This window comes from Macaca fascicularis, chromosome 19 (genome assembly GCF_037993035.2).
Source record: "Macaca fascicularis isolate 582-1 chromosome 19, T2T-MFA8v1.1".
In the NCBI taxonomy this organism is placed as follows: Eukaryota; Metazoa; Chordata; class Mammalia; order Primates; family Cercopithecidae; genus Macaca; species Macaca fascicularis.
In genome coordinates this window covers 14,301,009-14,328,017 of record NC_088393.1, presented here as the reverse complement: position 1 = coordinate 14,328,017, position 27,009 = coordinate 14,301,009, and the positions used below count along the sequence as shown (strand labels likewise).

Here is a 27,009-nt window from a genome sequence, read left to right as displayed (position 1 = left end):
GTGCTCACAGTCGCGGGCTGCGTGGGCGGTGCTTGCGTCGCGCATGCGCGGGGCGGGGCCTCGCGAGGCGCGGGAAAGAGGCAGAGCGAGCGCAGGTGGGAGGGGCGGCGACCTGTGTGAGGTTCACAGCGTCCCTCAGTCACCGATAGGCTCCGGCTTCACGTGGGCGGAAGGACTCACTGTGAGGACTCACTGTGGAGTTCTCACTTTTCGGTGGTCGACGTAGTGTTAGTGTGGGGCTTGTCACCGGGAGCGGGGTCCACAGCGCCCACCCTCAGGCCTTTCCATCCTTCAGCTCCCGACTCGAGGCCTCCAGGCTTCTGTGAGGGCCAATTTGGCCATTTATTTTTTCCAAAAAGAGTAAACGCTGATAATTCAACCGACTTATTCCCAACGGATCCAGGCAGAGTTCGTCTCTGATAAGGACAGAGGGTCTTCAGCGACTTCTGCGGCCCAGGTCCGTTTTGGCTTGCCTGGCCCCCAAGGCTGGGAGAAACCGGCCTGTGGCAGCTCTTGCCCCTCCAAGGATGCAGCTGTCCCCTTTAAAATGGCATGATCTTGGCTCACTGCAACCTCTGCCTCCTGGGTTCAAGCGATCCTCGTGCCACAACCTCCTGAGTAGCTGGGATTACGGGTGTGTGCCACCATGCCTGGCTAATTTTTTTTTTTTTTTTTTTTTTTTTTTTTTTGAGACGGAGTCTTGCTCTGTCGCCCAGGCTGGAGTGTAGTGGAGCGATCTCGGCTCACTGCAAGCTCCGCCTCCTGGGTTCAAGGAATTCTACTGTCTCAGCCATCCGAGTAGCTGGGATTACAGGTGTGTGCCACCACGCCCAGCTAATTTTTGTACTTTTAGTAGAGACGGACGGGGTTTCACCGTATTGGTCAGGCTGGTCTGGAACTCCTGACCTCAAGTGATCCGCCCACCTCAGCCTCCTAAAGTGCTGAGATTACAGGCGTGAGCCACCGCGCCCAGCCTAATTTTTGTATTTTTAGTAGAGAGGGGGTTTCACCATATTGGCCGGGCTGGTCTCCAAAGGCCCCAGAGGCCCCTGGAGAGTCCTCAAGTGTCCTTGGAAGGGCCCCCAGATACCCTAGTCGGGAGGGAGGGTTCACACAGGCTGTTTCATCCCAGGGACCAGAGTGTAGGTCCCCGGGGCTTCCCATAAGGACCCCCGAGGTCCCATTTGTCTTTCAGGTCCTGGGCATAAGATCTTTAGTTTGGAGGAGGTTTGAATTCCTACCTGGCCATGGTCCAAAGTAGCTGTGACTCTGTGTCCCACGCTGTGTCCCAATGGGAGCCATCTGACCCCTGGGGCAGCCACATGAGCCGAGGTGGAGGCGGGGGTAACCTCTGCTCTCAGCCAAAGCCACTGGATATAAACAGAGACAGGGACTGCTTATAATGATGAGAGATTTTGCTTGTTTTCAGATTTCTCAAGGGGAAGATAAAATGACAAAGAGGAAGAAGCTGCGGACCTCAGGTATGTTCATTCAAATGAACACTTCTTGATTTCTACTTCTGCTCGTGGGAAGAATGTGGGCTTGTGTATTGCAGATTTGGCTAACATGACCGTCCCAACCTCCTTAAAAGAAAATAAGGATTGGCCAGGTGCAGTGGCTCGTGCCTGTAATCCCAGCACTTTGGGAGGCCAAGTGGGCAGATCACAAGGTCAGGAGTTTGAGACCAGCCTGACCAACATGGTGAAACCCCATCTCTACTGATAATACAAAAATTAGCCAGGTGTTGTGGCACGTGCCTGTAGTCCCACCTACTCGGGAGGCTGAGGCAGGAGAATCACTTGAACCTGGGAATCCGATGTTGCAGTGAGCTGAGATGGTGCCAGTGCACTCCAGCCTGGGCAACAGAGCAAGACTCTGTCTCAAAAAAAAAAAAAAAAAAAGAAGAAGAAAAGGATTTAATTCAAATAGAAGGCCGGGTGTGGTGGCTCACACCTGTAATTCCAGCACTTTGGGAGGCCGAGGTGGGCAGATCGCTTGAGTCCAGGAGTTCGAGACCAGCCTGGGCAACATAGTGAGATCCTGTCTCTACAATGTAAAGTAAGGAAATTAGCTGGTTGTGGTGGTGGCAGGCATCTGTAGTCCCAGCTACTCAGGAGGCTGAGGCAGGAAGATTGCTCGAACTGGGAGGTGGAGGTTGCAGAGAGTCAAGATCGCACCACTGCACTCCAGCCTGACTGATAAGAGTGAGGCCCTGTCTCAAAAAAGAAGGAAAGAAAGAAAAATAGAAATAATGGAGAGGGCATACAGGAAAAGTAAAAGTGAAAGTTTTCTGGAGCTTCTGCAAGCCTCTGGTGGGGTCCCACAGCTTAGAGGAGGCCTCCCCAGGCTTCAGGGCAGCGGGACAGCCTCCCTGCGGAACCAGTACTAGAGATGACCCCTGGAATAATGCTTGATGTACTACAAGGCTACTTGGCATGTGGCTGAGTGTTTTACTCTGGGGCCCAAAACCTGGGTTCATCCCAGTTCTGCTCACTGTGTGGTGGTGGATGATTTCCTCTGTGCCTCAGTTTCCCCTTTTGTAAATTGGGGATAATAAAAGTCACCACCCTTTCCTTTAGAGCAGTGTTTATCAACTAGGTGACAGGAAGGGATTTTGACCCCCAAGGGATAGTTGGCAATGTTTGGAGACTTTTTTGTTTTGGAGACCAAGTCTGACTCTTGTCCAGGCTGGAGTGCAGTGGCGAGATCTTGGCTCACTGCAGCCTCCACCTCCCGGGTTCAAGTGATTCTGCAGCCTCAGCCTCCTGAGTAGCTGGGACTACAGATGTATACCACCACACCTGCCTAATTTTTGTATTTTTAGTAGAGATAGGGTTTCACAACGTTGGCCAGGCTGGTCTCAAACTCCTGACCTTGGGCGATCCGCCTGCCTCAGCCTTCCAAAGTGCTGGGATTGCAGGTGTGAGCCACTGTGCCTGGCCTAGAGACTTCTTTTGGTTTTCATAACTGGGGAAATGATACTGACATCTAGTGGGTGGAGGCCAGGGATGCTGCTCAAATATCCTACCATGCATAGGATGCCCCCCAACCACAGAGAATGATCCAATCCCAAATGTCCTCCAAGGTGGAGAATCCTGCCCTTAGAGCTCACATGTGGGTTAGTATCTGTAAAGCACCCAGAACTGACCTAAGGCAGTACACAAATGTAGACTGCTATTAACAATTCTTCTTCCAGACTTTCGTTTTTTTCATTTTTATTTTATTTATTTATTTATTTATTTATTTATTTATTTATTTATTTATTTTTGATACGGAGTCTTGCTCTGTCACCCAGGCTGGAGTGCAGTGGTGCAATCTTGGCTCATGGCAAGCTCCTCCTCCCGGGTTCACGCCATTCTCCTGCCTCAGTCTCCCAAGTAGCTGGGACTACAGGTGCCCGCCACCACGCCAGGGTAACTTTTTTGTAATTTTAGTAGAGACAGGGTTTCACCGTGTTAGCCAGGATAGTCTCGATCTCCTGACCTCATGATCCGCCCGCCTTGGCCTCCCAAAGTGCTGGGGTTGCAGGCGTGAGCCACCACGCCTGGCTCTTCCAGACTTTTTTAAAAAACTTTTATTTTGAAGTAATCTGGGACTTACAGAAAAGTTGCAAAAATAATTCAGAGAGTTCTGGCTACCCTTCCCCAAGCTTTCCCTAATGTTGATATCTAGCTCAGCCATAGGACAATGATCAACTATAGAACAGCATGAAAAACAGGGCAGGACTCTAACCTCAGTACACTACTTCTAGACTTTTTTTTTTTCCTTTGAAACGGAGTTTCGCTCTTGTTGCCCAGACTGGAGTACAGTGGCGCAATCTCGGCTCACTGCATCCTCCACCTCCCAAGTTCAGCTGATTCTCCTGCCTCAGCCTCCCGAGTAGCTGGGATTACAGGTGTCTGCCAGCACGCCCGGATAATTTTTGTATTTGTAGTAGAGATGGGGTTTCGCCACGTTGCCCAGGCTGGTCTCAAACTCCTGGCCTCACATGATCTGCCCGCCTCAGCCAAAGTGCTGGGCTTACTGGGGTAAGCCACCATACCCAGCTGTTTTTTTTTTTTTCCTTTTTTTCTTTTTTTTTTTGAGACGGAGTCTCACGCTGTTGCCCAGGCTGGAGTGCAGTGGCGCGATCTCGGCTCACTGCAAGCTCCGCCTCCCGGGTTCCCGCCATTCTCCTGCCTCAGCCTCCTGAGTAGCTGGGACTACAGGCGCCCGCCACCGCGCCCGGCTAATTTTTTGTATTTTTAGTAGAGACGGGGTTTCACTGTGGTCTCGATCTCCTGACCTTGTGATCCGCCCGCCTCGGCCTCCCAAAGTGCTGGGATTACAGGCTTGAGCCACCGCGCCCGGCTTTTTTCCTTTTTTTCAAGACAGAGTCTTGCTCTGTCGCCCAGGCTAGAGAGCAGTGGCGCAATCAGAGCTCACTGTAGCCTCGACCTCCCTAGGCTCAGCTGATCCTTCCACCTCAGCTTCCCAAATAGCTGGGACTACAGGTGTGTGCCACCATGCCTGGCTAATTTTTGTATTTTTTGGAAGAGACGAGGCCTCACTATGTTGCCCAGGCTGGTCTTGAACTTCTGGGCTCCAGCAGTCCACCTGCCTTGGCCTCCCAAAGTGCTCAGAATTACAGGTGTGAGCCACCATGCCTGGTCAGACATTTTCTGTATATATACAGATACAGTGTTGAGTTGTTTTTTGTTTTTTGTTTTTTTTTTTTTGAGACAGAGTCTCATTCTGTCACCCAGGCTGGAGTGCAGTGGCATGATTTTGGTTCACTGCAACCTCTGCCTCCTGGGTTCAAGTGATCCTCATGCCTCAGCCTCCTGAGTATCTGGGATTACAGGCACCCGCCACCATGCCTGGCTAATTTTTGTATTTTTAGTAGAGATGAGGTTTCACCATGTTGGCTAGGCTGCACTCGAACTCCTGACTTCATGTTATCCGCCTGCCTTGGCCTCCCAAAGATTACAGGCATGAGCCACCATGCCTGGCCCAAATAAAGTGCTTTTATTGGAAAATAGATCATCACACTTACTGATCTGCAACCTCCATTTTTCACTTTGCAGTAGATCATGACCATGTTTACTTGTCAGTATACCTATACAATTTCATCATTTGAAAAGAAAAACACCCCAAAATAGCCAGGCATGGTGGCGTGCACCTGTACTCCAGGCTACTTGGGAGGCCGAGGTAAAAGGATTGCCTGAGACCAGGAGTTAATGACCAGCCTGAGCAACATAATGTTATCCAGTCTCAAAAAATATATTTTTTTAATTAACAAGGTGTGGTGGCACACACCTGTAGTTCTGGCTATTTAGGAGATTGAGGCAGGAGGATGGCTTGAGCTGAGGAGTTCCAGGCTGCAGTGAGCTGTGACTGCGCCTGCACTCTAGCCTGGGACACAGAACAAAACCCTGTCTCTTAAAAAAAAAAAAAAAAAGGCCAGGCGCAGTGGCTCAAGCCTGTAATCCCAGCACTTTGGGAGGCCGAGACGGGCGGATCATGAGGTCAGGAGATCGAGACCATCCTGGCTGACACGGTGAAACCCTGTCTCTACTAAAAAATACAAAAAACTAGCCGGGCGAGGTGGCGGGCGCCTGTAGTCCCAGATACTCGGGAGGCTGAGGCAGGAGAATGGCGTGAACCCGGGATGTGGAGCTTGCAGTGAGCCGAGATCTGGCCACTGCACTCCAGCCTGGGCGGCAGAGCGAGACTCCGTCTCAAAAAAAAAAAAAAAAAAAAAGATTGTTGGGCACGATGGCTCCTGCCTGTAATCTGAGCACTTTGCGAGGCCAAGGCAGGTGGATCATTTGAGGTTAGGGTTCAAGATCAACCTGGTCAACATAGTGAAACCCCATCTGTACTAAAAATACAAAAATTAGCCGGGCATGGTGGCATGTATCTGTAATCCCAGCTACTTGGGAGGCTGAGGCACGAGACTTGCTTGAGCCTGGGAGAGCTGAGATTGCGCCACTGCACTCCAGCCTGGGCGACAGAGTGAGACTCTGTCTTAAAAAAAAAAAAAAAGGAACAAACCAAGTCAGAAAGACAAACTCCAAATATGATGTAGTAGAGTTCCATTTGCCTATCATTTTCTAATGTAAGTTGAATTTCTTCAAAATTTTGAAATGACTTTCTAATTTAGTGGCTGATGAATTTAGGGAATGGTGTTCATGTTTTTCCCCCAAGATATGGACAGAAGAGGAAATGATCAGCAGATTGAACATGTTTTGTGCAGAGATGAGCAACAGGCTGCTTGGAGGCATCAGAATTTCTCTGACCTTGGAGGGGGAAGCTGGGGACAGCCAGGCCCACCCACAGCAGGTCACTTGGGGCCTCTGTTGGCGGTAGACTCCCCAGCTCAGTGGACCTCAGGGCTGGCCCTGGACAGCCCTTTCTCTGTATACTGGAAGGGTGGAGAGAGGCCTTTTCCCTCCCAATGTCTTCAGTCTTTGGTGTTGAACACAAGGTTCTGCCTTATTTTTTCTTAAATTAGTCCCATGTGGACAGATCGCCGGAAGGAAAGAGAAGACTCTTCAATGCCATTGATATTTTTTTGCTTTTTATTCGGTACAAATGGCCATTCGATCAGCCAAGTGAGCAAGTGTTTGAGAATCTCAAGAAACCAAATAAACAAAGCAGCTATATTTTGTCTTTTCTGGCAGACCACAAGTTCGTGTTTCTTTTGAGACAGAGCCTTGCTCTGTCACCCAGGCTGGAGTGCAGTTATACAGTCTTGGCTCACTGCATCCTCTGCCTCCCGAGTTCAAGTGATTCTCCTGCCTCAGCCTCCTGATTATCTGGGACTACAGGTGCCCACCACCACGCCTGGCTAATTTTTTGTATTTGTAGTAGAAACAGGATTTCGCCATGTTGGCCAGGCTGGTCTCGAACTCCTGACCTCAAGCAATCCGTCCACCTCACTCTCAAAGTGGTGAGATCACAGGCGTGAGCCACCGTGCCTGGATGGTTAGGAATGTGTTTCTATAAGCAATGTCCATCGGAGCCTTACTTGTGGTGCTGCATCCTTTGAGGTGGGCACCAGAGGGGGCGGGGGAGGGCGAGGAGGAGATCAAAGGGTGCAGCGCACTCAGTTCCTGCCCTGGAGATCCTCCAGCTCTAGTCAGGGGACAAAGGAAAATGCTTCTCCCAGGGAGCGCTAAGCAAATACACAGCAGTGGGATAAAGTTCTAAATGGGCACTCCCAAACCATAACTGACAGAATTACAAGCAATTGGCTGTGCGCCATGGCTTACACCTGCAATCCTAGCACTTTGGGAGGCCAAGGCAGGCAGATCAGTTGAGATCAGGAGTTCGAAACCAACGTGGCCAACATGGTGAAAACCTGTTTCTACTGAAAATACAAAAAAATTAACCAGGCATGGTGGCTTGTGCCTGTAGTCCCAGCCAATCAGGAGGGTGAGGCAGAAGAATTGCTTGAACCCAGGAGATGGAGGTTGCAGTGAGCTGAGATTGTGCCACTGCACTCCAGCCTGGTCAACAGAGCAAGAGTCCATCTCAAAAAATAAAAAATAGAAGAAGAAGAATTAGAAGCAATTACGGGAAGATCACTGTGTTTTAGTGGAGGGCAAACAGCTGAGTGAGGACTGAGGCAGACCCTAGCAATTGGCATCGAGGAAAGAGAGACTCATTCAGTAGGTTTACTTCAGGGTGTGTGAGTGTGTAGTGCAGAGCTGAGGTTGGAAAGAGTCCACCTGGGGTTTGGATAGTGTTTTTTTTTTTGAGGCGGAGTTTTACTCTTGTTGCCCAGGCTAGAGTGCAGTGACATGATACCGGCTCACCACAACCTCCGCCTTGCGGGTTCAAGTGATTCTCCTGCCTCAGCCTCCCAAGTAGCTGAGATTACAGGCATGAGCCACCATGCCTGGCTTATTTTGTATTTTTAGTAGAGATGGGGTTTCTCCATGTTGGTCAGACTGGTCTTGAACTCCCGACCTCAGGTGATCCACCCACCTCAGCCTCCCAAAGTGCTGGGATTACAGGTGTGAGCCCCCGCGCCCAGCCCTGGATAGTGTTATTCTTCAGTTTTTTTTTTTTTTTTGAAACGGAGTCTTGCTCTGTAGCCCGGGCTGGAGTGCAGTGGCCGGATCTCAGCTCACTGCAAGCTCCGCCTCCCGGGTTTGCGCCATTCTGCTGCCTCAGCCTCCGGAGTAGCTGGGACTACAGGCGCCCGCCACCTCGCCCGGCTAGTTTTTTGTATTTTTGGTAGAGACGGGGTTTCACCGTGTTAGCCAGGATGTTCTCGATCTCCTGACCTCGTGATCCGCCCGTCTCGGCCTCCCAAAGTGCTGGGATTACAGGCTTGAGCCACCGCGCCCGGCCTTCTTCAGTTTTTTTTTTTTAGAGACAGGATCTATCTCTGTTGCTGAGGCCAGAATCCAGTGGCACAATCATGGCTCGCTGCAGCCTCAACCTCCAGGGCTCAAGCAATCCTCCTGCCTCAGCCTCCTGAGTAGCTGAGACTACAGGTGCATGCCACCACCCTCAGCTAATTTTTAAATGTTTTTAGAGGTGGGATCTCACTGTGTTACCCAAGTGAGATCCTGGACTCAAGCAATCCTACCCCCTCAGCCTCCTGAGTAGCTGGGACTGCAGGCATGCACCACCACACCTGGCTGTTGGTTTGTCTTTTTGTTATCTGTGCCTTGGTAGAAATCTACTACATAGTAGGCATTCAGTAAATGTTCAAGTATTCTTAAGTGTGCTGGTTCTGGAATTGGATGGGGTGCCAGCCTTGGTTCCTTGGCCTCCGTGTGCCTCAATGTTTACACCTCTCTGGGAACTTGGGGCCCTTGGGTGTCAATTCTTACATCTTTCCTTTTAATTTAATTTAATTATTAATTTATTTTTTTGAGATGGAGTCTCACTCCCTTTCCCAGGCTGGAGTGCAGTGGCGCCATCTTGGCTCATTGCAACCGCAGCCCCCTAGCTACAAGCGATTCTCCTGCCTCAGCCTCCCAAGTAGGTGGGATTACAGGTGCCCACCACCATGCCCAGATAACTTTCATATTTTTAGTAGAGATAGGGTTTTGCCATATTGCCCTTTTTATTTATTTTAATTTAATTGTCTTTTTTTTTTTTTTTTTTTTGAGACGGAGTCTCGCTCTGTCGCCCAGGCTGGAGTGCAGTGGCCGGATCTCAGCTCACTGCAAGCTCCGCCTCCCGGGTTTACGCCATTCTCCTGCCTCAGCCTCCGGAGTAGCTGGGACTACAGGTGCCCGCAACCTCGCCTGGCTAGTTTTTTGTATTTTTTAGTAGAGACAGGGTTTCACCGTGTTAGCCAAGATGGTCTTGATCTCCTGACCTCGTGATCCCCCTGTCTTGGCCTCCCAAAGTGCTGGGATTACAGGCTTGAGCCACCGCGCCTGGCCCCTAATTGTCTTTTTGAGACAGGCTCTAGTTCTGTTGCCCAGGCTGGAGTGTAGTGGCGCAGTCTAGACTCACTGCAATCTCTTCCTCCGGGCTCAAGTCATCCTCCGGCTTCAGCCTCTCAAGTACGTGGGACTACAGGTGTGCGCCACCATGTCTGGCTAGTTTTCTTACTTTTTAGACAGTGTTTCGCCATGTTGCCCAGGCTGGTCTTGAACTGCTGAGCTCAAGCAATCCACCTGCCTCGGCTTCCCAAAGTCCTGGGATTACAGGCTGTGAGAAAGGCTGATATTTTAATCATGGACAAAGATAATATTGAATTGCTCAATGTTACTTCTGTAAGGCAGGCATAACAGCAGCACCCTGCCTTAAGCTTTTATCTTAACACACACAAGTTCTTAGGACGGCATCTGGTGTGGAACTCACTAGAGTCAACCCTTATCATTTGTGCACTGAATACATGATTAGGTGGAGCCAGGTTTGGGGAAGTCTTACAAGCCAGCCACTATTGAAAGCTTCAATGTAAGTGAGTTTTCTTAATTCAAAAAATAGATGCTGGCCAGGCAAAGTGGTTCATGGCTGTAATTCCAGCACTTTGGGAGGCTGAGACAGAGGTCACGAACTCTGAGTGCCAGAGTTTGCGACCAGCCTGGGCAACATAGTGAGACCCTGTGTCTATAAAACAAAAACAAAAACAGACTTAGCCGGGCATGGTGGCACACACCTGTTTTCCCAGCTACTCAAGGGGCCTGAGGCGGGAGGATGGCTTGAGCCCAGGAGGTCAAGACTGCAGTGATCCACAGTTGTACCACTTCACTCCAGCCTGGGAGACAAAGCCAGACCCTGTCTAAAAAAAAGAAAATATATATATATATGTAGTATATATAATACATAAATACATATATAAATATGTATGTATAAATATATATATTTACATATTTGGCTGAGGCTGAATCCTGAGGTGGCATGGCCTGGCTTTAGATCACATGGAACAACCTGGCAATATAGTGGGATATATAATATATACTGTATATATTTAATAAATATATAATATACATCATATGTAAATATGTAAGTACATAACTTTATAATATATTGATATATTAGAAATATATAATTTAATATATATTTATAATTATAAATATGTAATATGTAAACATAATATATTTTATATGTATGTATATGTTAAATATGAATCCATATGTATTCTTATATATAATATATAATACATACTAATTTTTTTTTGAGACAGTCTCACTCTGTCACCCAGGCTGGAGTGCAGTAGTGCAATCTCAGCTCACTGCAACTTCTGCCTCCCGGGTTCAAGTGATTCTCCTGCCTCAGCCTCCCAAGTAGCTGGGACTATAGGTGGGTGCCACCATGCCTGGCTAATTTTTGTATTTTCAGTAGAGATGGGGTTTTGCCTTGTTGGCCAGGCTGGTCTTGAACTCCTGACCTTAGGTGATCCACTTGCCTCAGCCTCCCAAAGTGCTGGGATTATAGGCATGAGCCACCGTGCTATGTATACAAAGATGTCAGTAAGCATCTTTAGCCTCTTAAATGCCGGAAGAAGACACGTCGCAATTGCTTTCAGTGATGGGGAAGTTAGTGCAGAAATGCAAGGGCCCAGGACGTGGCCAAAGCATCACCTCTTCAGCACCCACTGACTGTGAGTCCCAGTTTTCCCAGGATGGCTATTTCACAGATGTCTCAGCACACTAGAGTAGTACATAATTTAGTCTTGTCTGCACTTGGTGGTGTGCATTTATCCAATCATCTCCTAAGTATTTATTGAGCACCAACAGTGTACAGGATGCTCTTACAGGCACTTGGGACCCCGCAGAAAGTGAGATGGATTCGGCCCCTTCTCGCGTGCAGCCTAGTTGTAGTGGGGGAGACGGGAGATGACCCAGGACATTGATACTTGCAGAAAAGCTGAGAAGGGAAGAAGTCAGGCTCATGAAAGGGGATGTTTGGTAGAGAAGACAGGAATGACCCCTCTGCAGAGTTGTTTGAGCTGGGACCCACTACACACCCCTTACCACTTCCCCAGAAAGAGAGTCGGCCAGGCCAGGTTCTTCTGTGTGATCTGGAGCCAGGCCAGGCCACCTCCTGATTCAGCCTCAGCTCCGGCCAGTCCATAGGTAAAAAGCCTTTGAATCTCATGGCCACATAAGCTCATAAGTCCCACCTTTGATAGGGGTTCCAGTCCATCTCTCGCTCACCAGGTGAGCATCAGAGCGGGGGTTTCATGCCCTTGGAACGAGCCTGCTTTCTTTCAAGACAGCAGTGGCCTTGCTGTGTTCAGTTGTCAGCCATGGCAGTGGCTGTATCCCCCACTCCTTCATCTTCCTCTATCTCTAAAACAGGAGACAGACTCTGTCCTCCAAAACCCCTAAAGACCCCAAGGCTAGGAGACTCTGATGGGGACCCCCAGAGTTCCATGTTGGGCTGTTTACATCACCCTGAGGAGCCAGAGAGTAAACTGGGACCTGTTCCCTCTACACAGCAGCACGGGGAGGAACCAGGAAAGGCGGTCTGCAGGTAGGTGGCTGTGAGCATTCCAGCAGGTCTCCCCACTGACAGTCCACATAGCACAGCAGCTCAGCAGACAGCAATGCTTTGGGAAGTAGACCCACAACCTATCCAGTGCTGTGACCCACTCCTTCCCAGAGCTCAGGGCCATCGGATCTTACTTCTCCTAGCTTTCCTCGCTGGTAAGAAGGGTTGATGTTTTGGCTAGGCATGGTGGCTAATGCCTGTAATCCCAGCACTTTGGGAGGCCTAGCAGGGAGGATCACTTGAGGTCATGAGTTTGAGACCAGCCTGGCCAACATTGCAAAACCCTGTCTCTACTAAAAATACAAAAATTAGCCAGGTGTGGTGACACACCTGTAATCCCAGATACTCGGGAGGCTGAGGCAAGAGAATCGACTGAACCCAGGAGGCAGAGGTTGCAGTGAGCAGAGATCATGCCACTACACTCTAGTCTGGGCAACAGAGCGAGACTCCATCTAAAAAATAAAAGAAAAAAAGAAGTTTTAACTGTGGACAAAGATAACGCTGAATTTTTCAAGGTTACAGAACTTATATTCTATAACTCATATTCTGTCTGCTGGTCAAACCCATCCGTCTTCCACATTCCTCCTCCTTAATCAAGAAGGGAACAAAGGAATTGTTGTTATGCGAGCTAATGACCAATAAAAAAGAAAAGCAATCAGGGCTGGGCGCAGTGGCTCATGCCTGTAATCCCAGCACTTTGGGAGGCCAAGGCAAGAGGATTGCTTGAACCCAGGAGTTTGAGAGGAGTCTGTGTAACATAATGAGGATGACCCCATATCTACAAGAAATAAAATAATTAGCCAAAACAAAATGATATCTATATCCTTATGGATGTGTGTATGTATTTGAGACAGGGTCTTGCTCTGTCACCTAGGCTGGAGTGCAGTGGTACAATCTTGGCTCACTGCAACCTCCACCTCCTGGGTTCAAGCGATTCTCCTGCCTCAGCCTCCCAAGTAGCTGGGATAAAAGGCGCCCGCCACCACACTCAGCTAATTTTTGTATTTTTACTAGAGATGGGGTTTCACCATGTTGGCCAGGCTGGTCTTGAGCTCCTGACTTAAGGTGATCTGCCTGCCTCAGCCTCCCAAAGTGCTGGGATTACAGGTGTGAACCACTGCGCCTGGCCCTTATTTATTTCAATATAACCCTAAGTTTCACTAGTTTTTAAAGACACTATGTTTCTTGCATCTACAATTTCCTTTCTCTAGAATGTGTCTTGTGAGAGCTGGAGTGTCCGTCCAAATGAGAATATCCCTATTCCCAGTTCAGAAGGCAGTTCCTGGCATTATAAGTGTGACAAAGTCACCTGTTGAGGCAGTGTATTCTCCAAGTGGGACTCTGCACCCTCCTTGCCCGTTAAATGTTCTCAGGTCACTGCTTCTCCATCCCCATCCCACTCTTTTAAAGCAGGTTTTCCAGGGCCTTCCATCTAGCAGATTTTTTTTTTTTTTTTTTTTTTTTTGAGACAGGGTCTTGCTCTGTCACCCAGGCTGGAGTATAGTGATGTGATCATAGCTCATTGTAGCCTGAACTCCCCTGGCTTAGATGATCCTCCCATCTCAGCCTCCCAAGTAGCTGGGACCACAGGCACACATCACCTTGTCCAGCTAATTTTTAAACTTTTTGTGGAAACAGGGTCTCACTATGTTGCTCAGGCTGGTCTCAAACTCCTGGGCATTCACCCACCTCAGCCTCCCACAGTGCTGGGATTAAAGGCATGAGCCACCGTGCCCAGCCTAGGAGACTCTTAGCACTGGTTTCCTCTTAGATTTTGTTTTGCATTTGTCTCAATATGTGAGTGACAACCTAGGAGGATTTCAGATCCCCCTCAGTTTGTTTGTTTGTTTGTTTTGACACAGAGCCTTGTTTTGTCGCCTAGGCTGGGGTGCAGTAGCACGATCTTGGCTCACTGCAACCACCACCTCCCAAATTCAAGCCATTCTGCCTCAGCCTCCCGAGTAGCTGGGATTACAGGCATGTGCCACCACATCCGGCTAATTTTTGTATTTTTAGTAGAGATAGGGTTTCACTATGTTCCCCAGGTTGGTCTCGAACACCTGGCCTCAGTGATCTGCCCACCTCAGTCGCCCAAAGTGCTGGGATTACAGGCGTGAGCCACAGTACCCGGGCAGATCTTCCTCAGTTTTATCTTTTCCTACACAGCTCCCCAGATGAGGAAACAGGAGCTCCCTGCTGGCTCCTCCGTCAACCAGAGAAGGAGCCAGCTCCCCTTCCTCCTTCCCAGGTGAGCCTGTCCTGTGGCCTCGTGGATGTAGAAGCACCGCTGCCTCCCTTAAAGTTCCGGCTCTGTGTCTCCCTTCATTGTCCCCAGTTGCTCACTCATGGTCTACAGGGGCTGGAGGGAAGATACCCAAAGGGCAAGGGTGGAGTTCTCTCAAGGCTACAAGAAAGGAGCAGGTTTGGGTTTGCTTTTTTCCTGAGACCTCATTCCTCCCTTATCTTTATTGCTGCTTTGTTCTTGTATCCGGTTTACAGAACTCAGTTGGGAGGTTTGTTCCCCAGTTTGCAAAATCCAGGAAGACAGTGGCAAGAAAAGGAGAGACAAAGGATGAGAACCTCAGGAGTGGGGCCTTTAGCCTGGTAAGGCTCTAAAATCAGCCAGGCTGAGCCCAGCGCACGTGCGGCCTCCTGGCCCAGCCTCGGCAGCCCCATTTCACCCTGGAGTTCTTTGGCAATGGTGAGGCCTGCACCTCTCTTCCACCCGCCGTTTTCAGTACATTGTGCTATGGATATATGTTGAGTATGCAACAATTCTTTTTTTTTTTTTTTCCTTTTTTTTCTTGAGACGGAGTTTTACTCTTGTCACCCAGGCTAGAGTGCAATGGCACCATCTTGGCTCACTGCAACCTCCGCCCCACCAGGTTCAAGCAGTTCTCCTGCCTCAGCCTCCTGAGTAGCTGGGATAACAGGCGCCTGCCACCACGCCCAGTTAATTTTTGTATTTTTAGTAGAGACGGGGTTTCACCGTGTTGGCCAGCCTGGTCTTGAACTCCTGACCTCAGGTGATCTGCCCGCCTCAGCCGCCCAAAGTGCTGGGATTACAGGTGTGAGCCACCACGCCTGGCCTTACCACAATTTTTTAAAAAACAAAAAACAGTACAGAGTGAAGTTCTGGTGTTCTCTGTTCTAGCTTCCCCGAGTGGTAACACCGTGCATAACTGTAGTCCATCATCAAAACTAGGCAATTGGCCAGGTGCAGTGGCTCGTGCCTGTGATCCCAACACTTTGGGAGACTTCCCTTGACCAGCCTGAGCAACATAGGAAGACTCTATCTCTACAATAATTTTTTTTTTCTTTTCTTTTTGAGATGGAGTCTTGCTTATCACCCAGGCTGAAGTGCAGTGGTGCGATCTCGGCTCACTGCAGCCTCCGCCTCCTGGATTCAAGCGATTCTCCTGCCTCACCCTCCCCAGTAGCTGGGACTACAGGTGTACACCACCACACCCGGCTTATTTTTGTAGTTTTATTAGACAGGGGGTTTCACCCTGTTGGCCAGGCTGGTCTCAAACTCCTGACTTCAAACAATCTGCCTGCCTCGGCCTCTCAAAGTGCTGGGATTACAGGCATGAGCCACTGCATCCAGCCTACAATAATTGTTTTAAAACTTGGCCAGGTGCAGTGGCTCCCACCTGTAATCCCAGCACTTTGGGAGGCCGAGGCAGGAGGATCACTTGAGCCCAGGCATTCCAGACCAGCCTGGGCAACATGGCACAACCCCATCTGTATAAAAAAACACAAAATTGGCTGGGCGCAGTGGCTCAAGCCTGTAATCCCAGCACTTTGGGAGGCCGAGACGGGCGGATCACGAGTTCAGGAGATCGAGACCATCCTGGCTAACACGGTGAAACCCTGTCTCTACTAAAATACAAAAAAAATTAGCCGGGCGAGGTGGCGGGCGCCTGTACTCCCAGCTACTCGGGAGGCTGAGGCAGGAGAATGGCGTGAACCCGGGAGGCGGGGCTTGCAGTGAGCTGAGATCCGGCCACTGCACTCCAGCCTGGGCAACAGAGCTAGACTCCGTCTCAAAAAAAAAAAAAAACACAAAATTTATCCAGGTGTGGTGTGTACCTATAGTCCCAGCTACTTGGGAGGCTGAGGTGGGGGGCTCACCCGAACCGAGGAAGGTCAAAGCTACAGTGAGCCGTGATCACACCACTGCACTCCAGCCTGGATGAAAGAGTGAGACCTTGTCTCAAAATTATGAAAAATAAATAATAAAAATAATAATAGCAGCTGGGCACGGTGGCTCACGCCTGTAATCCCAGCACTTTGGGAGGCTGAGGCAGGCAGATCACCTGAGGTCAGTAGTTCGAGACCAGCCTGACCAACATGGAGAAACTCTGTCTCTACTAAGTATACAAAATTAGCCGGGCATGGTGGCGCATGCCTGTAATCCCAGCTACTCGAGAGGCTGAGGCAGGAGAATCGCTTGAACCCAGGAGGTGGAGGTTGCGGTGAACCGAGATTGTGCCATTGCACTCCAGTCTGGGCAACAAGAGTGAAACTCTGTCTAAAAATAATAATAAACAGGAAATTAACATTGGTGTGGTCTGAATGCCACCTTGATTTTCATATCCCTGATCTTGTTGAGTGTCTGGTGCTGGCAGAGAGAAGAGCTTGATGGAAGGAGAGGTTTCTGTGCTTCCAGATCCCCCTCCAGTCGCTGGCCCTGGTACTGATGCCTATTTCCATGCATGATGGCCGGTGCCAACATCTGAGTCTTTAAACAGGGCAGTCACAACTATTAGATTGGTGCAAAAGTAAGTGCGGTTTTTGCCATTAATTTTTTTGTGTATGTGAGACAGAGTCTCACTCTGTCACCCAGGCTGGAGTGCAGCCCTATCTTGGCTGACTGCAACTCCACCTTCCGGGTTCAAACGATTCTCCTGCCTCAGCCTCCTGAGTACCTGGGACTACCGGTGTGGGCCGCCGTGCCCAGCTAATTTTTGTATGTTTAGTAGAGATGGGGTTTCACCATTTTGGCCAGGCTGATCTTGAACTCCTGACCTCAAGTGATCCGCCCATCTCGGCCTCCCGAAGTGTTGGGATTACAGGCGTGAGCCACTGCGCCTGGCCAGTGTTTGCCATTAAAAGTAATGACAAAACCCGCAATTACTTTTACACCAAACTAATAGAAAACTCTTTGGAGAACTTGGTTATCAAAGGCCCTGGGGCTGAGTCTTTTTCTGTCCACAGGAAACCCTCCCAGAGTCCAGCGCCCAGAGTCCAGGATGCCAGCCGCTAGTGGAGACCCTGGGGCTCCCCTTCCAGGAGGCCATGGAGCCGGGGGACCCAACGCAGGCAGACAGTGCCCACCCTGAGCAGAGCAGCCAGAGCCCTGTGCAGGCTGTGCCCAGCAGTGGAGATTCTCAGCCTGATGACCCTCCAGACAGGGGGACGGGGTTGTCCTCCTCACAGAGGGCCAGCCAAGACCACCTGTCAGAACAAGGGGCTGAAGACAGCAGGCCTGAGACAGATGGGGTTCCAGGTGATCGTGGCCAAAAGGAACACCTACCAAGCAGTGATTCTGAAGGGGAGAAGCCAGACAGAGGAGCCCGCAAGGAGGGAGGGGTCCAAAGGACAGCAGGGGCTGGCCTGCCTGGAGGGCCCCAGGAGGAGGGAGACAGTATCCCCTGTACCCCAGCATCAGCTCCTACCTTGGGCCCTGCTCTGGGACTGGGCCCTGCCTCTTGGTGCCTGGAACCCGGGTCTGTGGCCCAGGGCTCTCCTGACCCCCAGCAGACCCCCAGCAGGATGGGCAGGGAAGGGGAAGGGACTCATAGCAGCCTGGGATGCTCCTCCCTCGGGATGATTGTCATTGCAGACCTGAGCACAGACCCTGCTGAGCTGGAAGAGAGGGCTCTGGAGGTGGCTGGGCCCGATGGGCAGGCCAGCGCCATGTCACCTGCCTCTCCCAAGAGGAAGGCCGCTGATGGAGGCTACAGGAGGGCCCTGCCAGGCTGCACCCCACTCACTGGGGAAACCGCAGGAGAAATGGGGGAGGCAGGGCAGGATGACAAGCCCCCTGGCGATGTCCCAGTGGGCCCGACAGCCTCCCTGGCTCTGGCACCCGGGAGTGGAGAGTCCATGATGGGCGCTGGAGATTCCAACCATGCAGCCACGGACATGGGTCCATGTGTCGATCAAAAGCAGGAGCCAGGCCCTACTCCAGAGGCAGCCGAGTCAGGTGGCCAGGACCTCGAACAAGACCTTGAGGGGCTCCATGTGTCCCCGCAAGCTTCTGTTCTGCCAGAACACAGAGAAGCAGCAGACAGCCCTCTCCAGGAGCCTGGGGCCCAGCAGGGCATAGACACCACCTCAGACCTGGCAGGGCAGCAAGACCACCTGCCTCATTCTGCAGACCAGGCCGCCTGGGCAGACTCTTCAGCTGTGGAACTCGACTTCCTGCTGGACAGCCAGATACAGGATGCCCTGGACGCTTCTGACTTCGAAGCCCCGCCTGGGCAGGTAAGAGCTGCCCCGAGTGACAGACATACCTGCCCAGGGCAGGCACCTAACCTCCACAAGCCCTCTCCTCATGTGGCACAGCGGTGGAGGGGGAGCTGGGGCTCAGGGCGTACCATTTACACAGCCAACGACTCTAGGAGTCTGAGTTGCAGCTCTATTGGATGTGGAGTCGGTGGTTTTCCAGAAAGTATAGACCTGCCTTTCGGTGGTTGTCTACATATCCAGGGATGGTGACACACAGCTGCTTTCTCAGCCGGGCCTCCCACATTGAACTGGAGTCCCCAGGAGTGCCAGCCCCTGGCAGCTTCTGATTCAGTGCCTGACCCTGGCTGTGGGGTCCCGGGGCATGTATTGAGGGCGGTGGACACAGTGGGGTGATGGAGAGAAGCTGGGCCTGGGGAGGGGGCTTCACTCCCAAGCTGCAAAAGAGCCTTTGCCCATCTCCTTAGGGTCCTCTGGGGGTCCTGATATGATTCTTTCCCAAACATACATAAGTCATTTTGTTTTTCTGCCAGAACTTGTAAGGGCTTTGCCTCTCTCAGGGATCTGCCTGCCCCACCGGCTGCCCAGATGTGGCCTCCTCTGGCTCCAGAGCTGGTGCCAGCTGTTGGCATTCGTTCTCCTGTCTGGGCAGGTGGCAGCCTTGCTTCAGCCCTGCCCCCCAGGGGAAGAGTGACCTCCCCAGCTGTTGGCACACCTGAGCCTGGGCTGAGGGCGTCACAGTCACACCCTGGGAGGCAGGCGGTTCTCTGTCCACACACTGGGTGTAGCAGCGAAGACTCTGGAAGAGTTCATGCACCTGTTGGAGGTGAGGCAGGCGGGAGGGGAGGAGGCCAGGCTGGCACCCAGGTCATGCCCCAGCTGCCGCATCCTGGAACACAGAGCCAAATTTGCCTTTCAAATGTCAGCCTCTGTTTCTTTGCTGTCCCTGTGTCGAGATGTAAAAAAAAAAAAAAAAAAATTGATGGCCAGGCACAGTGGCTCCCACCTGTAATCCCAGCACTGGGAGACCGAGGCAGGAGGATCACCCGACGTCAGGAGTTCAGGACCAGCGTGGCCAACGTGGTGAAGCCCCATCTCTACCAAAGTACAAAAATTAGCTGGGCGTTGTGGCATGTGCCTCTAATCCCAGCTACTCTGGAGGCTGAGGCAGAAGAATCGCTTGAACCCGGGAGTCGGAGGTTGCAGTGAGCCAAGATGACACCACTGCACTCTAGCCTGGGTGACAGAGCAAGACTCTGTCTCAAAAAAGAAAAAATTGGCCGGGCGCGGTGGCTCAAGCCTGTAATCCCAGCACTTTGGGAGGCCGAGACAGGCAGATCACGAGGTCAGGAGATCAAGACCATCCTGGCTAACACGGTGAAACCCCGTCTCTACTAAAAAATACAAAAAAACTAGCCGGGCGAGGTGGCGGGCTAAAATAAAATACAAAAAAACTGTAGTCCCAGCTACTCGGGAGGCTGAGGCAGGAGTATGGCGTAAACCCGGGAGGCGGAGCTTGCAGTGAGCTGAGATCCGGCCACCGCACTCCAGCCTGGGCGACAGAGCGAGACTCCGTCTCAAAAAAAAAAAAAAAAAAAGAAAAGAAAATTAGCCAGGCATGGGGATGCATGGCTGCAATCCCAGCTACCTGGGAGGCTGAGGCAGGAGAATCACTTGAGCCCGGGAGGTTGAGGTTGCAGTGAGCCGAGATTACGCTACTGCACTCCAGCGTGGGTGCCGGAGACCCTGTCTCAAAAAAAAAACAAAAAATTGGTGAGTCACAGTGCAGTTCAGTGGTAGAGGCTGAACACGAGCGTGTGGGAAAGGCAGGAGTTCTGTTGCTGGGCGCAGCTGAAATTTTATGAGAGCCTCATGCCTTGCAAAATGCAAATCCCTCACTTAAGAGCCGCCTCCATTGCCTCCAGTCTGTGTTCTCGTGGGTGGTGGCTTGGAGAGAAGGCTGGGAAATGGTTAAGGTGTTTGGGGCCAGGTGCACCTAAGTGGCATCCAGCAGGTGAAGCCCCTAACCCTCCTAAATGGGCTGCCAAACTGCGAGCTTGGAAAAAGACCCTGAAATCCAGACTCGGGGGGACCCAGACGGACAGCTGGCTGGTCAGACCTGACCAGCACCGGCAGCCTTTCCCCTGCCAGGGGAGGAGGCACCGCCCTGACAGCACTGCCAAGGCCTAGGCATGTTTGGTTTTGACACGAGGCGTTCCCTAGCAAGTCAAGGCGACCCAGGCAAGGAACACATTCCCGTGGGAAGGTTCCGGGTGGCTCCTGGCAGGAAGGCCAAGGCCCATGTCTCCCGGCATGGGCAGGGGCACGGGGAATAGCAAAGATGGATCGAGAGGGCCGTCTCAGCACCTCGTCCTGACCTCACCATGGTCACGCACTGTGCTAGAGGAGGAGACTCAGAGGTGACACAGCAGAGACAGAGCTTTCAAACCTCAAACCAAGGTCTCGTCATGGGAGGGTTTGGTGTTACTTTTTCTCATAGCTCCTCTGTGCTCACTCTTGGACCGATAGAGCTTCTGCAATCCGCATATGGAGTCGTTTAATTTAAATTTTAGAGACAGGGCCTTGCTCTGTTGCCCAGACTGGAGTGCAGTGGCACAATCACAGCTCACTGCAGCCTCAACCTCCCAGGCTCAAGCAGTTGATTCTCCTGCCTCATCCTCCCGAGTAGCTGGACCACAGGTGTGTGCCACCATGCCTGGCTAATTTTGGGGGTTTTTTTGTTTGTTTGTTTGTTTGTAGAGACAGGGTCTTGCCGTGTTGCCCAGGCTGGTCTGGAACACTTGGCCTCAAACGATCCTCCCACCTCATCTTCCCAAAGTGCTGGAATTACAGGCGTGCCCAGCCTGGCTCATTGCCTCTTTTCTGAGGGACATTGTAAGTCACCACTTTATAATGGAGCTTGACATTTTCCATGGAAATTAAACCACCATTGATGCTTAGAAGCTTAAACGCCTTGGAGTTACCAAGCTTTCCCCTATATTCACTGGGAGTTTTCCCCTCGTGTTAAATTTGCAAACTCCTTTCCTAACAGGATGTGTGTGGCTCATTCAGCCAAGGTAGATGACTCCACTTCACTGCAGTTGCTACCCCTTGGTGTTTTCTCCGTACCCATAAAGATAGTGAGGGGCATGCAGGAGACTGCAGCGGTGTCAGGGCCAAAGATCATGGCACAGGGGCACCCCCACTGCCCAGATCAGCCTGTGGGAGGCCCAGGCCTAGGAGCGGACACCAGGGTTGGCTGTGGCCTTTCTCTTTCCAAGGGGAAAGGATGGGTGCAGCCCAGGCTGGTAGCCCTGGGTCTACCCATCGTGGAGTTCCTCAACATTACTGCTCTGCCTCTGCAGGAGTCCTAGCCGGCCCCAGTGTGACCTACTGTGGCCACAGTGAAGCCAAAGGCATCAGCGTGACTTCTGGGTCCCCTGTGCAGAGCTTGCTCGACTTGGGCCCCAGGCACTCACACCTTGTGTTCTCTTTCCAGTTCTTTCCTTCCGAGAACAAGCCGGGCCCTTGCTGGCCGGGCCCCAGCCCACGTGCCAATGGAGACCCTGTTGCAGTGGCCAAGGCCCAGCCGAGGTAGGTGTGGGGTGGGTGAGAAGTGGCTCCAGGACCCTCACCAATTTTACCAAGGAGGGTGACAGACGGAGGGGACCCCAGTTCTCCCTCCCTGGGCCTCGACTTCCGCAGTCCATCAGGGGAGCTGAGCCCTGTCTTTCAAACTGTACACGTTCCCTTGCTCCCCGAAAGCAGAGAATGGGCGACAGTGACCAGTGATCAGCAACCAACCCAGTGTCTCCCTAGGAGCCCTGAGACAGTGCCCCCGGCTCTGTGGGCTGTTTCTCTCTGGGAAGAGGGGCCAAAGCTTCCTCCTGAGTCCCTGGGAAGGGGAAGGGACCCAGACAGGGCTCAGAACTGTTGGCTGAGACCATCTTGGAGCCGTTCCTAGCTCTGGCACCAGGCGGGCACTCAAGTGAGTCTAACCTGCCCTCACCCTCTCCCCTCCCTACTTGGCTCTTGCCCTAGGCGAACCACCTCCTCCCTCACGCAGGCCACCAGTTAGCCGTCCTCCAGGCTGCTGTGTGTGGGGAGGGCACCCTCTCCCCTGCACCATGCCTGTGGTCCCTGTAGTCTGTCCCCTCCTCCTGTGCCCTCCCGCAGCCCTCCTCGAAGCCAGGGCTGGGCGGCTGCCCTCTCTGTTACCTGGCACTTGAACCTGCCTCTCTGCAGAGGCGGCAGCTTATCAATTATTTATGGCCAAGTTTCTGTTTCTGTCTGGTGGGGGTGGAGGAGGGTTTGGGACTCAGCTCCTGGCTGTGTATGGCCCCCACACCCTCCTCCTCCTTCTCCTCCCCTAGCAGAGGGCAGCTCTGTCCCCGCCTCCTGCCCTCACTCCCTGTGACTTGTACCTGCCGTGCCACTGGCCACCTCCCCTATCCACACACACAACCTGCACGCGGACCAGAGGTAGTTCATCAGAGTGGCCTGCTGTGGTTTGAGTGAAGAGCCAGGAGGGTTCACATCTAAATCTCTGACGTCCCAGGGCCAATGCAGCTCCCCTCCCCGCTGCCTTGGATGTCTGGAAGCTCCCAGAGGGCCTGGGCTCTAGCTTGAGGCTAAATGACACACACAAGAAGCTAAGGCCCAGGGGCTGCCAGTCACCTCAGGGTGACCAAGGCAGGAGCAGCAGGACAGCAGTTTCCATAGTGACAGCCCTGGAGGTGCTGCCAAGCCTGGGGCATGGACGGGTTTAGGGCGAGTGGCCCCCACTTACCTGCCTGGCCCCCTGTACTGCCCATGTCCGAGAGTGGCACCTGTTCTGTGAGGCGGGGGGGTTCTGTGGCTCCTTGGATCTTCCGTGATTTTTTTTTTTTTTTTTTTTTTTTTTTGAGACATGGTCTCACTCCCATCACCCAGGCTGGAGTGCAGTGGTGCAACCTCAGCTCACTGCAGCCTCGATCTCCTGGGCTTTCGTGATTCTCCCACTTCAGCCCCCTAAGTAGCTGGGACTATGGTTACCCACCACCACACCCAGCTAATTTTGTATATTTTTTTTAGAGACGGGATTTTGCCACGTTGCCCAGACTGGTCTCGAACTCCTGGACTCAAGTGATCCACCCGCCTCAGCCTCACAAAGTGGTGGGATTACAGGCATGAGCCACCGTGCCTGGCAGGATATTTTTTAGATAAGAGTCTTGCTCTGTTGCCTAGGCTGGTGTGCAGGATCATAGCTTACTGTAGCCTCCATCTCCCGGGCTCAAGTGACCCTCCCACTTCATCCTCCTGAGTAGCTGGGACTACAGGCATGCACCACCATGCCTGGCTAATTTTGTATTATTTGTAGAGACGGGGTCTCACTATGTTGCCAAGGCTGGTCTTGAACTCCTGGGTTCAAGCCATCCTCCCGCCTTGACCTCCCAAATCTTACATAGATATGAATGCCATCTGGGCCGGCTTTTCTTCTTTTTTTTTTTTTTTCTTTTTTTTTGAGACAGAGTCTCACTCTGTCACCCAGGCTGGAGTGCAGTGCCCGGATCTCGGCTCTCTGCTCACTGCAAGCTCCGCCTCCTGGGTTCACACCATTCTCCTGCCTCAGCCTCCTGAGTAGCTGGGACTACAGGCACCCGCCACCATGCTCAGCTAATTTTTTGTATTTTTAGTATAGACAGGGTTTCACCCTGTTAGCCAGGATGGTCTCCATCTCCTGACCTTGTGATCCGCCCACCTCGGCCTCCCAAAGTGCTGGGATTACAGGCGTGAGTCACCGCGCCCGGCAGGGCTGGCTTTTCTAGCACTGCCCTGGGTGCTGGGGAGACAGTGTGGGACAAAACACAGAGTTGACTGCTAGTGGGGGATTCGGGGTGTGGGGACATGAGAGACAGCAGATTAGATCATCAGATGGCAGAGTGTTGGGGAAAAAAAGGCAGCGGAGAAGGGGTTAAAATGTAAGGGGTGATCAGGGAAGCCACCACCCACCATCAGGAGGAGACATTTGGGAAAGAATGTCCCAGAATCCTGAGAGGTGCTCCAGGAATGGCCAGGAGTCTAGTGTGGCTAGAGCAAGCGGGAGGGGAGAAGTGGGAGATGAGGGGAAGGCACAGGGAAAGCAGGTGGTGCACAGCTGCAGGAGGAGAGGGCTTGCCTCTGAGCCAGGTTTCCAAGTTCACAGCCCCCGGTACCTGTGGGGGGCAAACCGCAGGGGCAGGAGCTGGGGAGGCGGTGGCAGCAGCGTCCTGAGAGGGCAGGGGGAGGGTAGGGGAGAAGTGGTTGGGTTCTGGGCCTGCTGGGCAGTGGAGCCAGCTGGGTTGGCCATCAGGGTTCTGTCGTGAACAGAGGAGGACAGGCTGGACACCCGGAAGAGATGGCGTAAAGCCCGGCGGAAGCCCCTCCCACTGGAGAGCTTCTGGTAGTCCGGTGAGGTCGGGCCACTCTCAATTTCCTTCCCTGCCCGCCAGGACCTTCGTGGGGATCCAGGCCTCTGAGGCCTCCAGGATGGAAGACGCCACCAACATCGTGCATGGCCTCATCGTTGAGCTCTCTAACCTGAAGTACGTGCTGGGCTCGGACTCACAGGGCATGGGGCCTGCGGGAGGCCGGTGGGGACTCAGAGGAGCAGGGAGGGACTGAAGTGTGAAGCCCCTGGGTGGGCATCGAGGGTCAGGCACCCCACTGCTGCTGGGCCCTCACCGTGCCCCCCTCCCTAGTCCTTTGCAGAACACAGGCTCTGAAGAAAGGCTGGAACAGGCCCAGCCTGTGCTGCAACAGGCCCTTTCTGGTTATGTGCACATGCGTGTGAGCCGTGTGTGTGGATCTGAGTCATGGGTGACCGTGTGGCTGTGAGGCACGGCCCCCTCTGTCACCTGGTGACCACTGAGCCCCACACGCGTGCTTGTGTTTCCCCCGCAGCCGGCTGATCATGGGCACCCACCGGGACCTGGAAGCCTTCAAGCGCCTCAACTACCGGAAGACAAAGCCGGGAGGCAAAGCCCCCCTGCCTTACCCTTCCAAGGGGCCTGGGAATGTCCCTCGAGGGGACCCACCCTGGAGGGAACTGTAGGCCACTTTGAGGTCTGTGTTTCCTTTGCCACCCAGCCCCCATGCCTGCGGACCTCCTCCAAGATGCTCCAGGGGGTCCTAGTGGACCCTACAAACCTCCCTTCAGTTGCCCGGAAGTTGGTCTTCCATGGACAACACAAAGGAGGCCCCGAGGTCCTGGCCTCACCTGGCCAGGATCAAGGTCAGTAGCCTCCCTTGGCTTCAGAGAGGGAAACTGCGTCTCCTGCAGCCCCAGTGGCTTCAGGCGGGCCGGGGCTCCAGGAAGCCGGCCACCTCCAAGCAGGGCCCATCCTGTCCGGATTTGCAAATTTTAGGCTCCTGAGCCAAGTATGGAAGGTTCAGAATTTGTTTCTTTCCTGGAGGAGAAGAGAGCTCCCTTTGTTTTCTTTCTCCCTATTTCCATTTTATTTCTTCTGGGAAGACCCGTAATAAATGATTCTGTAGAGGCCCCGTGACCTGCTGTTTGGGGCTGAGGCTTCAGTTCCTTCACCTTCCGCCCACAAACCTCTCTACCCACTTCCTCCTCCTCACCCTCTACGAGTTTACACCTCAGCTTCCCTGGGAAAGCAAGAGGGGTGCAAATCTCCAGGGGTGGGTGACTGTGTGCCCGCTTGTGTGTGCAGGCTCTTCAGCACACACACGGTTCGTAGAAGCCTAAGAGACGCCCTGGGAGATCACCCAGCTGCAGGGTGAGTCCAGTGCTCAGGTGGCCTGGCCCATCCTCCAGGAAAGCTGCCTGCGGGCCCCAGCCAGGAAGGAGGCTATCCCAGGAGGTTGTTATGGATGCAAACATGGCTGAAGTCGTGGCACTTCTCATCCCACGCAAGCCTCTCAACAGCCAGATGACAGTCCTGTTAGCAGCCACAGGGGCTGCAGTCATCCCATTTACAGAAAACAATGCCTCTATGAAATCTGTCACCGAAAGGCTGACTGGACCTTCGACGTCATGAAGCACTCTGTGACTCCTGCACCCCAGCTCCCACGGCTCAGGCAGGGTCCTCCTCCCACCCTGAATCTTATACCCCGGAGACCTGATGCAGGAGGGCAGGAAAGAGCAGGGCGGGTTCACACCCAGGTGAGCCCCCTGTCCACCAGGACATGCCCTGGTGTGAGCCCAGTTCCCCGGGTCTCCAGCCCCAGCGGCTCTGCCCTAGGAAACCCTAACTTGATTCCCAGACCCTGGGAGCTGCTAGTATCCTTCTGTTTTCTTTCTCCTCCTCCCCACTTCCCCCTCCACGACCCAGCTGTCTGCAAGGACCCACCCCCATCCCCAGGGCCTCTGGTTCCAGTTTAAATTGGAAAGCCAAGGGCAGAGGGGACAACAACGCTCCATTCCTCACCACCAGACCACAGGCCTCAGGGCTGGTTTGTGGACCGGGGGTAGGAATGTGGACTGCACAGTGGGTGCCCTGGCTTCCTGAGCACTGCCCCCTGTCGCCTCAACAGGACAAGATCTGGAGGTGGAGGAGGCAGGCAGGGGCGTGGGGATTCCCCCACGTGCATTCCCCCCGC

The 27,009-nt window shown here is 52.6% G+C and overlaps 1 protein-coding gene across 13 annotated transcripts; it reads left to right on the top strand.

The window, feature by feature from the left end:
• Nucleotides 1-47: 47 nt before the first annotated feature.
• On the top strand, nt 48-25,945 carry BRME1 (break repair meiotic recombinase recruitment factor 1). 13 transcript variants are annotated; one of them, XM_065536230.2, is made up of 10 exons: nt 48-95; nt 1,430-1,481; nt 11,760-11,934; nt 14,119-14,200; nt 14,452-14,556; nt 17,173-18,444; nt 21,187-21,321; nt 21,926-22,020; nt 24,897-24,989; nt 25,348-25,945. In XM_065536230.2, exons 2-10 carry the CDS (start codon nt 1,451-1,453, stop codon nt 25,496-25,498), a joined length of 2,139 nt encoding a protein of 712 aa, XP_065392302.1. In that variant the 5' UTR covers nt 48-95; nt 1,430-1,450; the 3' UTR covers nt 25,499-25,945. The 13 variants fall into 13 exon arrangements, with proteins under 13 accessions (XP_065392302.1, XP_065392303.1, XP_065392298.1 ...); XM_065536226.2 differs by having other exon boundaries at nt 50-181; XM_065536229.2 differs by having other exon boundaries at nt 50-227.
• Nucleotides 25,946-27,009: the final 1,064 nt, after the last annotated feature.